Source organism: Panthera pardus, unplaced genomic scaffold (genome assembly GCF_024362965.1).
Source record: "Panthera pardus isolate Hobbes unplaced genomic scaffold, ASM2436296v1 HiC_scaffold_13, whole genome shotgun sequence".
Classification (NCBI taxonomy): Eukaryota; Metazoa; Chordata; class Mammalia; order Carnivora; family Felidae; genus Panthera; species Panthera pardus.
Window position 1 is genome coordinate 162,356,511 of NW_026526688.1, and position 15,412 is coordinate 162,371,922.

A 15,412-nucleotide genomic window follows, 5' to 3' on the forward strand; every position below is an offset into this window, starting at 1 on the left:
AAGCAGGCTCTGCATTGACAGCAGCAAGCCCAATGTGGGGCTCAAACTCACAAACCATGAGATCATGACCTGAACCAAAATGGGACTCTCAACCGACTGAGCCACTCAGGCGCCCCAAATTACAATCTGCTTTTAATTTTAATCTTTCTATAATAGTATCATAGGGCGGGCTTTTAAACAATCAACTGTAAAGAATTAAGAACAAAAAGAAAAATCATGCCATATCTAGATATAGATATAGATACAGATATAGATATAGATATAGATATAGGTCTTTCTAGTCAATATCTACTCATCACAATGTTAGTATGAGAACCAGAAAAGGCCCTTGTGAGACCTCTAAGATATTTCAATGCAAATCTTTATTGGTTAATGTTTACTGAACCAGAACCACAAGGTTGATAAAACACAATACAAATCAATTCTTTGGTGTTATCAGGTATATTTTCAAAATGCAACTACAAAAGTTTAATATGTGATATAATGTTAGGTCAATAGAATTCTCATATAAAAATCACTATTTAGTATTTGAGTTTTGATAACAAGAGAAACAGTAAAGAAAGAGATAACTGGCCTCCAAAATTACTGTCCTCATCTTCAACACTCCCACCTTCCTGGCTACACACACACTACCTAAGCAACAGATATGAATTACACAGGCAAGTATTGTGTTTTACTGTTTCCTTTAACTGTAAAATGAGTATGAAAAAAGTTTATTATTTCCCTGGAAAGCCTCGCATAACAGTAATAAAAGTAAGATTTCTAGTACTATAGGCCAAAGCTTTTAGAAAACTAATATTCAAGTTCTAATAGGACTGAGTAGATTAGGTTTTGAAACTTTAGTGACCACCAGAAAAACCTGGAGAGTTTGTTAAAACACAGATTGTTGGGTCTTGCCCCTAGAATTTCTGATTCAGTAGGTCTGCGGTATGGCCAGAGAATTTGCATTCCTATCAAGGAAATGATGATGATGCTGAGCAGAGACCATACTTTGAGAATCAATGCATCAGATCCTAAACTTCTCTATGGATTGCTGCTCAACAGCTCAATATTCAATACACATGAAATAAATTCCATTCCAAATTTTTATGAAACAAACAGAACATGTGACACTTTGAAGTAAAATAATATAGCTGTAGGACAGCCTATACGATCTAGCATCCTCAAAAGAAAGAGAATCGGATATAAGTTTTCCTGTAACGCATACTCTTCCATGTAAAGCATGGGGGTGGGGATCCCGAAATCCTATTTGGGAACTGAAGAAATCGAGACAAAGAAATAGAAAAGCAGCAGCCCTGTGATACTTATTTAAAGGAATTTACTATATTTTTAGTATTCGCACAAAATTAATAGAGGCTCTGTACTCAACAACAATAACAATGAAAACTGTGCATGAACTCATTCTCAATGTAGCCCATCATTATTTTTCTAAGGCAGAAAAAAGTTACATGCTAGATAGCCTGACATGGCTTCTAATGATCCCTGCCTCTTGCTGATTTACGCCTTTTTTTACATTTGGTATTCATACCCTCCCCTGGGTGTGGACTAGATAAATGACTTATTTCTACAAAAAAGATCTAGCAAAAATGACAGGATGTCACTTCTGTGTCTAGGTTAAAAAAGACAGTGACTTCTATTTTGCCGGTATCCTCTACTGTCTTCTCAACATTCATGCTTTCATGAACCAAGTTGCAACATAGGAAATGAAATGAATCTTGATTTCAACAAAGAGGTGACTGATCTTGAAAGAGTAATTTCTCAGTCAAGCCTTTGAGATGACCATCTCAAAGTCTGTGGCAGACTCTGAAGCAGAGACCCAGCTAAGCTGTCCCCACTCCTAACCCACAATAACTATTTAATAATAAATGTATGTTGTTTGAAGCCACTACTTTCTGAAGTGACTTGCTACTCTGCAACAGCTAACCAATATGTATAACTACCTATCATTTCTCTATTAAGTTCAAGTGAAAGAAAAAAAAAAGCATGGCAGAAGTATGCAAATTAGGCTTCCAAGTTCCCACCAACTTCTAAATTTCACTGGCACTATTACGTTACAAACAGATAAATTTGATTATTTTCCTTAACACTCACTGATTTCTACTTCTAAGTCATCAAGCTTGTAAGTAAATTCTGCACAAAGAAACTGAGTACCTAGAGTCAAGGTTTATAAAAATTTTTAAGTATTACCTTCCACACTACATGCTTTTCTATGCATCAGTATTTTTAAGATTATATATACACACAAATTGTCTACCATCTACCCTGTAAGAAAAGAAACAGATGTAGAATACCATACAACTATTTAATGATGAAGTAAAACAGTTCGTTACAGGGTGCAAAAAAGGATGGAGTAATGTTTTTAAAAATTTGTTAAAAGGTGCTATGGTCACAAAACTTAAAGCAACAAAGTTATCAGTCTATGCCATACCTAAAAGGTAAACAAGACAATTTTATGTTAAGTATAAAGTGAACTATTTTATCCTTATTAGGAATACTTAATCCTCTAATTTATAAAATAATCTAAAGCCTACTGAACACGAAAATCCTACATTAGACAAATAAAAATATCTCTGAATAGAAATGTCAGTATTTTTACAAAGGAACTGGTCTCTATAAGCTCCAATGTAATCACAAAATGATTGGAAGAGTGGCACAAACAAAAGGCAAATATTAAACCATGATTAAATTCTATAAAATGTAGCATCCACAGTACATTCAAAATGTAACTATTATAAAGGGAACACCCATGAGAAAAAAGGACATTCAAAAATCATCATTGTAGAGAAGGTTTTAATATCCATGAAGCTTACATTTAAATTAATTGTGCCAGAAATGTTCAAATGGAAAATAATTACAGATAATTAGCATTATTCCCTATTTTTAGTTCACTGAAAATATTAACCGGCTGTTGGGGGTTTTCTAATATAAAAAAAAAAACTTAAGAGAAAATGAGTACAGTTCTCAAAAACTTCGAGGAATATATTTTTAAAGGTACTTCTGGAAAAATTATTTTGGGCAAACAGCGTCAGTTAATAGGCAGACTTACTGTATAAGACCAAAAATCTTACAGAACTATAAAAATTAGCCTAATAAACATCATATTCGTAAAACAGCTTCTCAAAATTGTACCTTCTCAAGGGTACAGATAATATTCACCCAGTATAGGCCAAGCTTTTGCCAAAGCAGCAATTCTTCAAGTGCTATCTGGAGATTCCCAGGGGTCTCTACCCTTCTAAGGAATCTGCAAGGTCAAAACTACTCTCATAAAAATACTAAGACGTTATTTGCCATTTTCATGCTCATTCTCTTACAAGTGTCCAATGAAGTTTTCTAGAGGCTACACAATGTGTGAAACCACAGAAAGATTTAAGGCAGAAACAAACAGGAGAATTCAGCTTTTTTCTATTAAGCCACACAGTAATATTTGCAAAAGTATAGAATAAGGCCACTCTTTGCACTAAATGGTTTTTTGTTTTGAAAAAAGTATTTTTCATACAAATGTTGTCTGAATGCTAATATGTAATAGACTTACTAAGAATATTTTTTTAATGATATTTCTCAGTTTTAATTTCTAATACAAAAAACAGATAAACCATGCATAAATAAAAGCTCTTTGGGGGGCTGTATTAAGTTTAAGAGCCACTGTGCTGGAACCAGACTGCTAACAGAAAGCTAATCCAAAATGCAGACCTCAGAAGAAATGCAGCAAGACTCCAGAGGTGAGCTGCCTTTCTCCCTAATTCCCTGTATCATGGCTAACCCAAAATCAAGATATTTAAGGAATTCACACAACCTTTAAGTTCATATAATTCACGGTACTACGTGACTAGTGATACACTAAGGTACTTGACCACAGTCTTTCAGAATGAATTTAGGAAACCCTTCTTAACTGCAGAACCCTATGCGTTTTCAAATCTAGATAAACAGGTAAACCTTATATACAATTTTAAAAGCAGGGATGATTTTTCTCTGTGGTCTGAACTAGTTGGACTACAGTATTTCAGTAAAGCAAAAAGCCTTTTTCAACTTAACAGAATTCTACTCCTGAGAGTTTCAATTGTTCTGAAGACTTACAGAACCATAGTCACATGACCCTTAATTTTGATTAATGTAACAAGAAATTAGTTAAAATGAATCTGCCTTCTTTCAATAAACTCTATTTTCAAAAATGAAGATAAAATAGGATGACACTAAAGTTAATCAACATTTAAAATTTTAAATTAAAAGTCTACAATAAAATGTAATATAGTTTGAACATAGTTTAAAAAAATATTTTACAAACATTAATTAAATTATTTTAAAAACAAGATAAGCCAGACACAGGACAAATACTGTATGATTTCACTTACATAAAGTACCTACAATAGACAAATTCATAGAGAAAGAAAGAAAGAGAGGCTACCAGGAGCTGGGGTAGGAGGTAAGAGTTATTGTCTACTGAGTACAGTTTTGTTATCAATAATGAAGAAGTTTTAGGTATAGACAGTAGCGATGGTTACACAACACAATGTATTTAATGCCAGTGAACCATGCACTTATAAATGGTTAGAATAATAAATACTATGTACATTTTACCACAATAAAAAGTACCATAAAAATCAACTGTACTATATAGCATTAATCCTTCCAATGTTACAATTTTTCTTCCAATAAACAAGTACATCACAAGTATATATTCACTAGACTTAACACAAATCAGGAAACACAAAACAGCAAAACCTCAGTTAACTAGATTTACAAAAAAAAAATCTGGTTCCTCAACCTCCCTAACTTCTCTATCCACAAATATATATGCATGCACTTCAACATGAGGGAAATACAAAAAAAAAAAAAAAAAAAAAAAAAAAAAAAAGAAAGAAAATAATAAAAATTAAAAATTAAAAAAAAAAAGCTTTTCAAAGACATGATATTGAGGTAAATACACACAATGCCATACATAATACAGTTTTCTCGACACAGGTCATGATTCATTTCAACACAGGTAACAAAACAGGCTTTCAAGCAAAACTGCCTACTGGTTCTGCTATTTTCTTTTCTTTTTTTTTTTTAATTTTTTTTTAATGTTTATTTATTTTTGGGAGAGACAGAGACAGAATGCGAGTGGGTTAGGGGCAGAGAGAGAGGAAGACACAGAATCCAAAGCAGGCTCCAGGCTCCAAGCTGTCAGCACAGAGCCCAACACGGGGCTCAAACCCACGAGCTGTGAGATCATGACCTGAGCCAAAGTCAGTCGCTCAACCGACTGAGCCAACCAGGTACCCCTGGTTCTGCTATTTTCTAGGTACTACTTAAATGCCTTAAACCCCAGTTTCCTCTTCTATAAAATTAGAATAATATCTACTTCAGATGTTGTCAAGAATCATATAGAGTTAATACATGAAATGTGCTCAGAAAAGTGCCATCAATAGTAAATAAGCATTCAAGAAATATTAGCTATTATTAGCTATTACAAGTGACCCTTAAACAACATGGGTTTGAACTGCACAGGTGCACTTACATGTGGATTTTTTTATAGTACAGACCTATAAATTCATTTTCTCTTCCTTATGATGTTAACATATTCTTTTCTCTAGCTTACTTTACTGTAAGAATATAGTACATAATACATATAACATAAAAAAACGTGTTGACTGTTTATGTTATGAGTAAGGCTTCCAGTCAACAATGGGCTATCAGTAGAAGTTTCCAGGAGGTCAAGTTATATGCAGATTTTTGACTGCTTAGGAGGTTGGTGCCGATAACCCCAGTATTATTTAAGAGTCAAATGAATTTCTACTATTACTCCGTGAAACCATGAAGCTGTACTAATGCATTTCTGAGAAATGTAACACAATAGAAAGTAGTGGGTGGTTCAATAAAAGTAACAGACTTTCTGAAAGTTAAGATGCTGAATAATCAGTGTTTTCAAGCTACTGTTAGTATGGTAGCAGGAAACCACATTAAATACGTTTTCATGTAAAAAAGCTAGTCCAAATGTCATGACATTCATTTAGGACCAGAGGTCCCTTACATATTTGCTATACTCTCCCATTCAAAACGTTCTCCACTGTTCTTACAAATCAATTGTGGCAAATATTTTATTGTTACTAACAAGGTTTCATGTATGTTTGTTGATGTGTGTTTCAGGAGGGTAGGAGGCAATACACGTTTCCTTCTCTGCTATTTGACAGTAAAAATCCCTTGAATACATGCGACGTCTATCACCTCATCTTTGTTAAGGAGCCCACTTAATGTGATGAGTCATGCCTGGAAACCTCCAAAAACTGACCATAATTTTTTTTCTTCAAACCAAGGCATTTCTGAGAGTGAATAGAAATAGTTATGCTGAAATAAAAGGTATAAAAGTAAGACCCATTCCAGGGAAATCTGGATATACAGTCACCCTATTTATGAAAAAAATCAGCATCTGAAAATATAGGCATTATAAAATGATTACTATCTTTGTCCCATCATATACAGGCCTATAGTCTTTAAAACTTCTGCATTTCAAAACAAATGTTAACAAAGAAAACATTAAAATATGTTTAAAGTTTCAAGGGATAGTTTTTCCTTTCTTCCTTTAGTATTTCTCCAGAAAATCCAAGGTTTCTCTAAAAAAAATGGAGTAATTTTTAAGGCAAACATGAAAAGACTCCTGGGCCACAGGTTTCTTCCATTAACTGCTTTTAATTCTTAAGGTGATCTAAATTACAGTGAGCTCTATAGAATGTACTCTAATCATGTGGTTCTGTGGTAAATGGTAACTGAAAATGTGGCTTTAATCAAGGCCAATATTCAGTTGGTATACATCCATATGTAGCCATACTGTTATTGAAAGCTAGTACCCACTCTGACTGGTAAGTGTCTGACTGTATCAACTGTCAATCTGAAAATCTCTCTGGTGTTATGGATACATAAGCATGTTAACTCAATCAGCTATCTTATTTAAGGAATGTCAAGTATACACAAGATCTTTGTGATTAGCATTGTTGAGAAACACAGGTGGAAATGTGAGCTATGTTCTCTCCCAACAGCTCATGAGCTGGTACAATTAAATAGTAATTCAGATAGTCTCAATTTACAAATATTTGGTTTTAGTATCAATTGGTATCTCCCAGCCACCAGCAAATATACCAGTTAGGTACTGCTTTAACAAGCATCAGAATTCATCTAAATTAGTATTCTTAAATGCTGACAGGACAGCATGGCAATTCTAAGAATAAGCCATCAAAGGAAATCCAGACAGGTGTTTAAAATATGGAAAGCATGTAGCTGAAAATTAACATTACAGGCATACCTCATTTTACTGCACCCACTTTACAGCACTCCGTAGTTACCGTGCTTTTGTTTTTAACAAACTGAAGGCCTGTGGCAACACTGCATCAGCAAGTCTACTAGAGTCCTTTCCCAATAGTGTTTGCACATTTCATGTCTCTGTGTCACATTTAAGGTAACTGTCACAATATTTCAAACTTTTCATTATTTTATTTGTTATGGCCATTTGTGATCAATGATCTTCTGATGTTACTGTTTTAACTGTTTTGGGTCACCACAACCTCAATCACATATAAGATGGCAAACTTAAATGATAAATGTTGTTTGTGTTCTCTCTCTCTCCTTCTCCCCTGAGACACAACAATAATGAAATTAGGCCAGTTAATAGCCCTACAATGGCCTTGAAATGTTCAAGTGAAAGGAAGAGTTATAGGTCTCTCACTTTAAATCAAAAGCTAGAAATGATTAAGCTTAGTGAGGAAGGCATGCCAAAAGCTGATAGGCCTCTTGTGCCAGTCAAGTTGTGAATGCAAAGGAAAAGTTCTTGAAAGAAATTAAAAGTGCTACTCCAGTGAACACACACTGATAAGAAAGCAAACTAGCTTTACTGCCAATATGGAGAAACTCTGAGTGGTCTGGATAGAAGACCAAACCAGCCACAACATTCCCTTAAGCCAAAGGCTAATCCAGGGCAAAGCCCTTATAACTCTCTTCAATTCTGTAAAGGTTGACAGAGGTGAGGAAGCTGCAAGAAAAAAAGTTTAAAGCTACCAGAGGTTGGTTCGTGAGGTTTAAGGAAAGAAGCCATCTCCGTAACGTAAAGTGCAAGGCAAGGCAGCAAGTGCTGATACAGAAGCTGCAGCAAGTTACCCAGAAGGTCTCACTCAGATAATTCATAAAGGTGGCTACACTAAACAGATTTGCAATGCAGATAAAACAGCCTCCTATTAGAAGAAGATGCCATCTGGGACTTTCACAGCTCAAGAAAAGTCAAGGCCTGGCTTCAAAGTTTCAAAGGACAGGCTGACTCTTTTCTTGTCAGGGGCTAATGCAGCTGGTGACTTATGCTCATTTACCATTCTGAAATCCTAGGGCCCTTACGAATTATGCTAAATCCACTCTGCCTGTGCTCTGCCCTAAAGTGGAACAACAAAGCCTGGATGACAGCACATCTGTTGACAACATGGTTTACTGAATATTTTAAGCCACTGTTGAGACTACTGCTCAGAAAAAAAGATTCCTTTCAAAATATTACTGCCCATCGACAATGTGCCTGGTCACTCAAAAGCTCTCTGTTGGAGACACACAAGGAGATTAATGTTTCCATGCCCCATAACAAATATCCATTCTGCAGCCCATGGATCAAGGAGTCATTTGACTTTCAAGTCTTATTACTGAAGAAACACATTTCATAAGCATACAGTGGTCAGAGACCATGATTCCAGTTGTCTGGCAGATCTGGGCAAAGTAAACTGAAAACATTCTGGCAAGGATTCATGATTCGAGATGCCATTAAAAACATTCATCCATGATTCATGGGGAGAGATCCAAATATCAATATGAAGAGGAGTTTGGAAGAAGTTGATTCTGAGCCTCGTGGATGACTGGGAGGGGTTCAGGACTTCAGTGGAGGAAGTCACTGCAGATGTGGTGGAAATAACAAGAGAACTAGAAGGAGAAGTGGGGCCTGACGTTGTGACAGAATTTCTACAATCTCAGGGCAAAACATGAACAGATGAGGGGCTGCTTCTCATGGATGAGCAAAGAAAGTGGTTTCCTGAGATGGAGTCTACTCCTGGTGAAGATGCTGTGAAGTTTGTGGAAATGACAGCAAAGGAGTTAGAATACAGAATATTACATAATCCTAGCTGATAAAAGCAGAAGCAGGGTTTGAAAGGATTGACTCCAAGTTTGAAAGTTCTACTTTGGCTAAGATGCTATCAAACAGCATCACATCCAAAAGAGAAATCACTTGTGAAAGGAACAGTCCACGGATGAGGCAAACTTCATTGCTGTCTTATTGTAAGAAATTGCCACAGCCACCTTAACCTTCAGCCACCACCACCCTGGTTAGTCAGCAGCCTTCAACATCAAAAGACACCAAGATCAGCAAAAAGATTATACTCACTTAACGCTCAGATGATGATAAACATTTTTTTAGCAATAAAGTACTTTTCAGTTAAGGTATGTACACTGAGTTTTAGACATAATGCTATTATTGCACTCTTTAATAGACTATAGCATAGTATAAACATTAACTTGTACATGCACCAAGAAACCCCCCAAAAACATAATTTGATTCATTTTATTGCAGTGGTCTAGAAGTGTAATATCTCCGAGGTAAGCCTGTAAATAAATAACTTAAACAACAGAAAAATAATCAGTGTTACTCTATGGTGTAATGCTATAGATGACCTAAATATTATTAAAAGATACTAATCCTTATAAATAGAAGTTATATGGCAAAGAAATGGAGTAGTTTTATGATTTTGGAAAAAGTCATACTTCCAGATAATGCCAGTGCCTATGAAGAATATCCTACAGAGATTGTAAATATTGTATCAATAAGGTATTTATATTTTCACCATTTTTCATACCACTTACTCTCTCACAATAGCTAGTGTTGACTATATAAACTATATAAAGCAATCTGGGGATATACTGTATTAGCTTAGCAATAAAAAAAAATTCTTTCAAATCACCATTAATACCTAGTAAAATTAAGATTATCAAGCAATATAGCATAAGGACTATTATAATGTACACTGATTATCTTGTAATGTCACTAAATCAAGTGTGTTCAGAATTAACTATTTATACATTTTATCTTTTTCGGTAGACAAAGGACTCATCAATGAATCACTACATCCTCATTCCTTTCCCTTTTCCTTTAATTAATTCTCACCATATTAAAGACCTAAGAATCCTGGGTCCCATCACAACTTCTGAATGGTTTATGCTCCAAAACAAGAAATTTGTTGAATTTTAGAAACAACGTTGTCTGGAGTAAGCACTTCCAACCTATCCAGTCTTCTCTTTCCTCTATTTCTGAGACAACAGAATCTCTAAAACCAGACGTTTTTCATAATTCTTATCCTTTTTTTTTCTTGTTTTTTTTTCAACGTGTTTTATTTATTTTTGGGACAGAGAGAGACAGAGCATGAACGGGGGAGGGGCAGAGAGAGAGGGAGACACAGAATCGGAAACAGGCTCCAGGCTCCAAGCCATCAGCCCAGAGCCTGACGCGGGGCTCGAACTCACGGACCGCGAGATCGTGACCTGGCTGAAGTCGGCCGCTTAACCGACTGCGCCACCCAGGCGCCCCCCCTTTTTTTTTTTTTTTTTTTTAATTAATTCTTATCCTTTTAGAAGACAGAAGTGACAATGGAAGGGAATCAAAGTTGTTGTGGCTTTTGGGCCAATTAAACAGTTGATATTTAGAGACCAAAAATGAATACTATAGGGAAGGACTATTCAGACCCTTAATGTGCCTTGGTACTCTTATCAAAACTGGTACCTTAAAACGAGTACGGCTCTCTTGAATTGCCAAGTAACTGAGTGGACGTGGCTCTTTAGTATAAGTTAACTTTATTATTTAGTATAAATTGATATTAACTTATTTATAAATTTAAGAAAACTTTATCTCACATATGTAGTTATAATTATGAGCAGGAGCTAGTTTTTATCATTTACTGCTGGTATTCTCCCTAGGAAGAAAGTAATTATTATCTCAATCAGTCTTGCTGTTTCATCCAAAACTGATTAAGGGGAATAAATACCAGAAGCTTAATGGAAATAAAATAACAAATGCCACTGGATGTAAGGTTGAAAATCTAAAAATCTGGGGATTATTCATGAATTTTTTTCTATTGCCACCGATTACACAAATAATCAAAGTGGCTCAAATATGATAAAACTAATTTTCTGACTTTTTAAAAGAAGTAAATACCAGGTATCTGGCACCCAGAAGAGGTCTACTAAAAGGAAATCAGGATACAAAAAAACGACCAGAGATTTTCACTTCAATCTCTTCACAGGATATATTTTTTTGAACCTACTCCAATTCTGAAAGTATCTTTAAACCTTTTCAGAACAAGTTAACATGGTTAATGTATACATAAGCTATGTATACAATTAGCAATTTTAGTGATCACTATCATACCTTGGATCACAATTTTCATATCTGTCCAGTCTTCTCTATTAGTATATTCTTTGCTGTGCTGACATAGCACATACAGATTTGTTTTCACTCCGAATCTATTGAAGATTTAACATAAGTTTCCTATCTATTAATTATAATGCAGTGCAATCAGTGAAGACTTTATTTTCAAATATATATTTTAATTATTAGAATTCAAAATAGAAGAAACACTCATGGTTATTTTTCTCTCAAAATCAAATGTCTTATTTACTATTTACCTGGTGGTGGAATCAGAGGTGGAGCAGTGCTGACAGTTGGAGGAGGTGGAAGAAATGGAGGAGGTGGAAGGTGGGTGGGAGGAGCTCCTGGAGGGAAAAATGGAGGTGGTTTGCTAAAATTGTTGTCTACTTCAGTAGCAGATCTTTCAGAAAGGACCTAAAATTAAAATATAGTTAATTTTAAAAACATATCTAAGATTAAAAACTCAGTAAATTTATTTCACTTAAGAAACAAAGTAAAAAGTTTTATTCACATAACACATATTTTGAAGCAAATTTTCCATGTCTGTGATTTATGTGTATGTGTACAGATGTGAGTATATACTCACACACACTATTTAAGATGTCCACATAAAGCCTGGAATAAATGATTAAATCATTACCAAAAAAACTTAGTAAGAATAAAAACATTCTGGGGCGCCTGGGTGGCTCAGTCAATTAAGCGTCCAACTTCAGATCAGGTCATGATCTCATGGTTCATGAATTTGAGCCCCATGTCAGGCTCTGTGCCGACAGCTCAGGGCCTGGAGCCTGCTTTGGATTCTGTCTCCCTCTCTCTATGCCCCTCCCCTGCTCACGCCCTCTCTGTCCCTCTCTCTCAAAAATAAGCATTAAAAAAAACTTCAGAAAAGAATAAAAACATTCTCAATGAGAGTATTCATAAATTAAGTACTTTAAATTTTTTTTTTTTTTTTAACGTTTATTTATTTTTGGGACAGAAAGAGACAGAGCATGAACGGAGGAGGGGCAGAGAGAGAGGGAGACACAGAATCGGAAGCAGGCTCCAGGCTCTGAGCCATCAGCCCAGAGCCTGACGCGGGGCTCGAACTCACGGACTGTGAGATGGTGACCTGAGCTGAAGTCGGATGTTTAACCGACTGAGCCACCCAGGCGCCCCTAAATTAAGTACTTTATAAATATAATGTAATAAGTATTATCTTTGTTACCCAACCAAGTTACTGTACTCGCATTAAGGCAATGTAATCATTAGTCACAGATAGTAGCATTAAGAAATCAACATGGCAACAGAAGAGATCTTCACTGTACCAGGGCCTATCAGCAGGTGGTATGCATTAACAGGGTGCAAATAATAGGCAGCCCGATATATAAATAACTTTTTCATGTGAGCCTTGTAAATTTAAGAACAAGGGTTCATACTTGAAAAGTGGAAGTGTTTACAAAATAGTGATTTGTGTAAAAAGGTAAGGGACAGGCAGCAAACCTACAGGAGTGACACACAGAAATCTGGATTTTTGTCAGGCCTCCCTGAGGGATTCTGATGTGCAAACACATTTAAGAAAACAGCAGAAACAGACAACATAATGTGCTTTTAATGTACACTTCTAAAAATCCTTGCTGGCTGAAGGGTATCTTTTAAACATAATCCCTCTTTTCATTAACTTCTTCATTTTTAAGTATAGCAATTTTTGTAACACTTATGCTGATAAGCTATTTTTTAAAGTAGGGAACAGAATTATTCTAAGAAATCCAGGCATTTTAATGGTGGGGAAAAGAAGAGAGAACTATCTACCAGCTTAGAAATGATTTACCCTCAAGCATGCTAAAAACAAGATTAATTTATTAAAAGTAATGAGGATCAAAACACTTTGACATTTTTTAAAGCACTGATAAAAAGGAAATAATTTTTAAAAACGTATGATCAAGCTAATAGCTGAAAATCTGTTACTAAAGTTCTAACTTGAATTATCCAAGTTACTAATAACTCATCTCCTTTCATTATTTCACTTGAAAACAAAGAAAATCTACTTCCCCCCAAAATGTCACATTTAATAAATTATGTATGTCCGTACAATGAAACTATCATAAAGAAATTTTACATATTTTTAAGAATATGGAAAAATGCAAATGATAATTTTTTTTAAAGGATACACAAAAAAGAATCATAATAGTATATCATAATCTTGCTTGGTGACAAAGAGAAGTAAGTACCAGAGTGTTAAGAGTGGTTATCTTTAGATGCTAGAATTATTGGTAGTTTTATTTCCTTCTTTAAACTTTTCCAATATTTCCCTTTTTTAGTCCAATTAGCCTATATATTATGCTTACAGCAAAAAAAAAAAAAAAAAAGAGAAAGAAATCTTACTGAAAAAGATCTAAAGGTAATAACTTCTAAATAGAATAGCTTTTGTAATAAAAGTGATTAATTCCATATTTTAAATCTAAAATACCTAACATATAACATTGCACTATAAATGTATATCGAATAATTAAATTAGAACATGGATGTAATTCTTCAGTTTCAAAATTAATTAATTTTTAAAATACGAAACCTGTATGTTGCTGTTTTCGTTTGCCCGTCGTCTTCCTTCTACTCGGCTAATTGTTATAGTCTGACCAATAACATCGATTGCCCCAGGTAATCTCCTGTAACATAGAAATTGAAATCAATTCAGTTTCACCTAATTAGATGTTTGAAAAATAACACAAATATTAAGTGAGAAATAAAGTCTAAAACCTTTTGCAATGTACTTTATAAAATAAAATCAGAGGATAGTACACATTGAAAAAAACTTCACTAAGTTAATTAGATCTCACTATTTCATACTGTCATAAAGACTAAGCTTTATTTAGTAAGCTGGAACCTATATACCCAATGACGATCATGTTAAATTCACAGATTTTCTTTTAAATTTACTTTTTTAACAGTTTCCAACTGAATTTATCTTTGTGGAACTGAATCAGGTAGCAAATGCTAAGCAAATGGAAATAAAATTTTTTTGGCCACTGTAATTGTAACACGTATCATAGTTCTATTACAGAAACTTAAAAATTCCCCCAGAAGACTTGAAATGAAATAATGCTCATTTTGATACACACTGTATTTTCCTTAGTGATTTATTCCAAGCATTAGAAAGCATACAATGGGATCCAGTTTTCCATTTCTGATAACTTGCCTTTAAATAGAAAAAATTAAATATTTAAATGCCTACTCCACCTCCAGTTGTATTTATAATCCATTAAAGAAGTATATGAATACATTAAAAACAGTCTACCAGAAAATGATGCTATAAATTTATCTAGGAAAAGCAAGTAAGTTAAATTTTAAAAAATAAGGTTAAAAGCCATTTAGTTAGTAGTTAAGGATTTTATGAAAGTATATATGCTTAACAAGTTACAGAAATCACTTGTAGGAAGAGGCAATGAACAATGGATGCAAATTAGATGAATTTCTCTTCATCTCTACTTTAGTTCTGAACAATTCTGCCTTTAAAACTTTGTAGAAGTAAAACAACCAAGTACCATGGATCTTTCCACAGTCACAACAGTTAGGTTCCCAAAATGACTAACAGCAGCTACCATTTGCCAAATGTCTACACATCATACCTAAACCTCACAATAAAAGTCTGCACTTACTGAATTACCGTATAATTGTGTTAGAGATGTTAAAGCCAGGGCCCACGGGGAGGTCACTGGCATCAGTAATAACTAAATGGCAAAACTCAACTTTCAAATCTGAGTCTTTCTGATTCCAAAGCCTACATACAGATCCCTTCCCTTGAGCTACACTGCCTTCTAGCAAGATAACTGGCTTTTGAGAAATTTAAGACTTCTGAAAACCAACACTGGTGAAAGTTTGCCTCAAGGGAACCTTGAGACGCCCCATGATTATGTGCTCACAAAAACAAAGACCCTAGAAACAGTATATAATGGCATCTGAAATGTCTTCAACTACATAGTCAGCTCCTACTTATCATCTTGCCCACTTCGAACTTCTATT

The 15,412-nt window shown here is 34.7% G+C and overlaps 1 protein-coding gene across 24 annotated transcripts in view; it reads right to left on the bottom strand.

Moving 5' to 3' along the window:
- FIP1L1 (factor interacting with PAPOLA and CPSF1) overlaps positions 1 to 15,412 on the bottom strand; it is an 81,383-nt gene that overhangs the window by 25,109 nt on the left and 40,862 nt on the right. For all 24 annotated transcript variants that reach the window (XM_053901586.1, XM_053901579.1, XM_019469863.2 and 21 more), the window contains 2 exons: positions 13,965 to 14,058; positions 11,674 to 11,830 (listed from right to left, as the gene is read on the bottom strand). In XM_053901586.1, the coding sequence (XP_053757561.1) occupies positions 11,674 to 11,830; positions 13,965 to 14,058 (251 nt within the window). The remainder of the gene's footprint in view (positions 1 to 11,673; positions 11,831 to 13,964; positions 14,059 to 15,412) is intronic.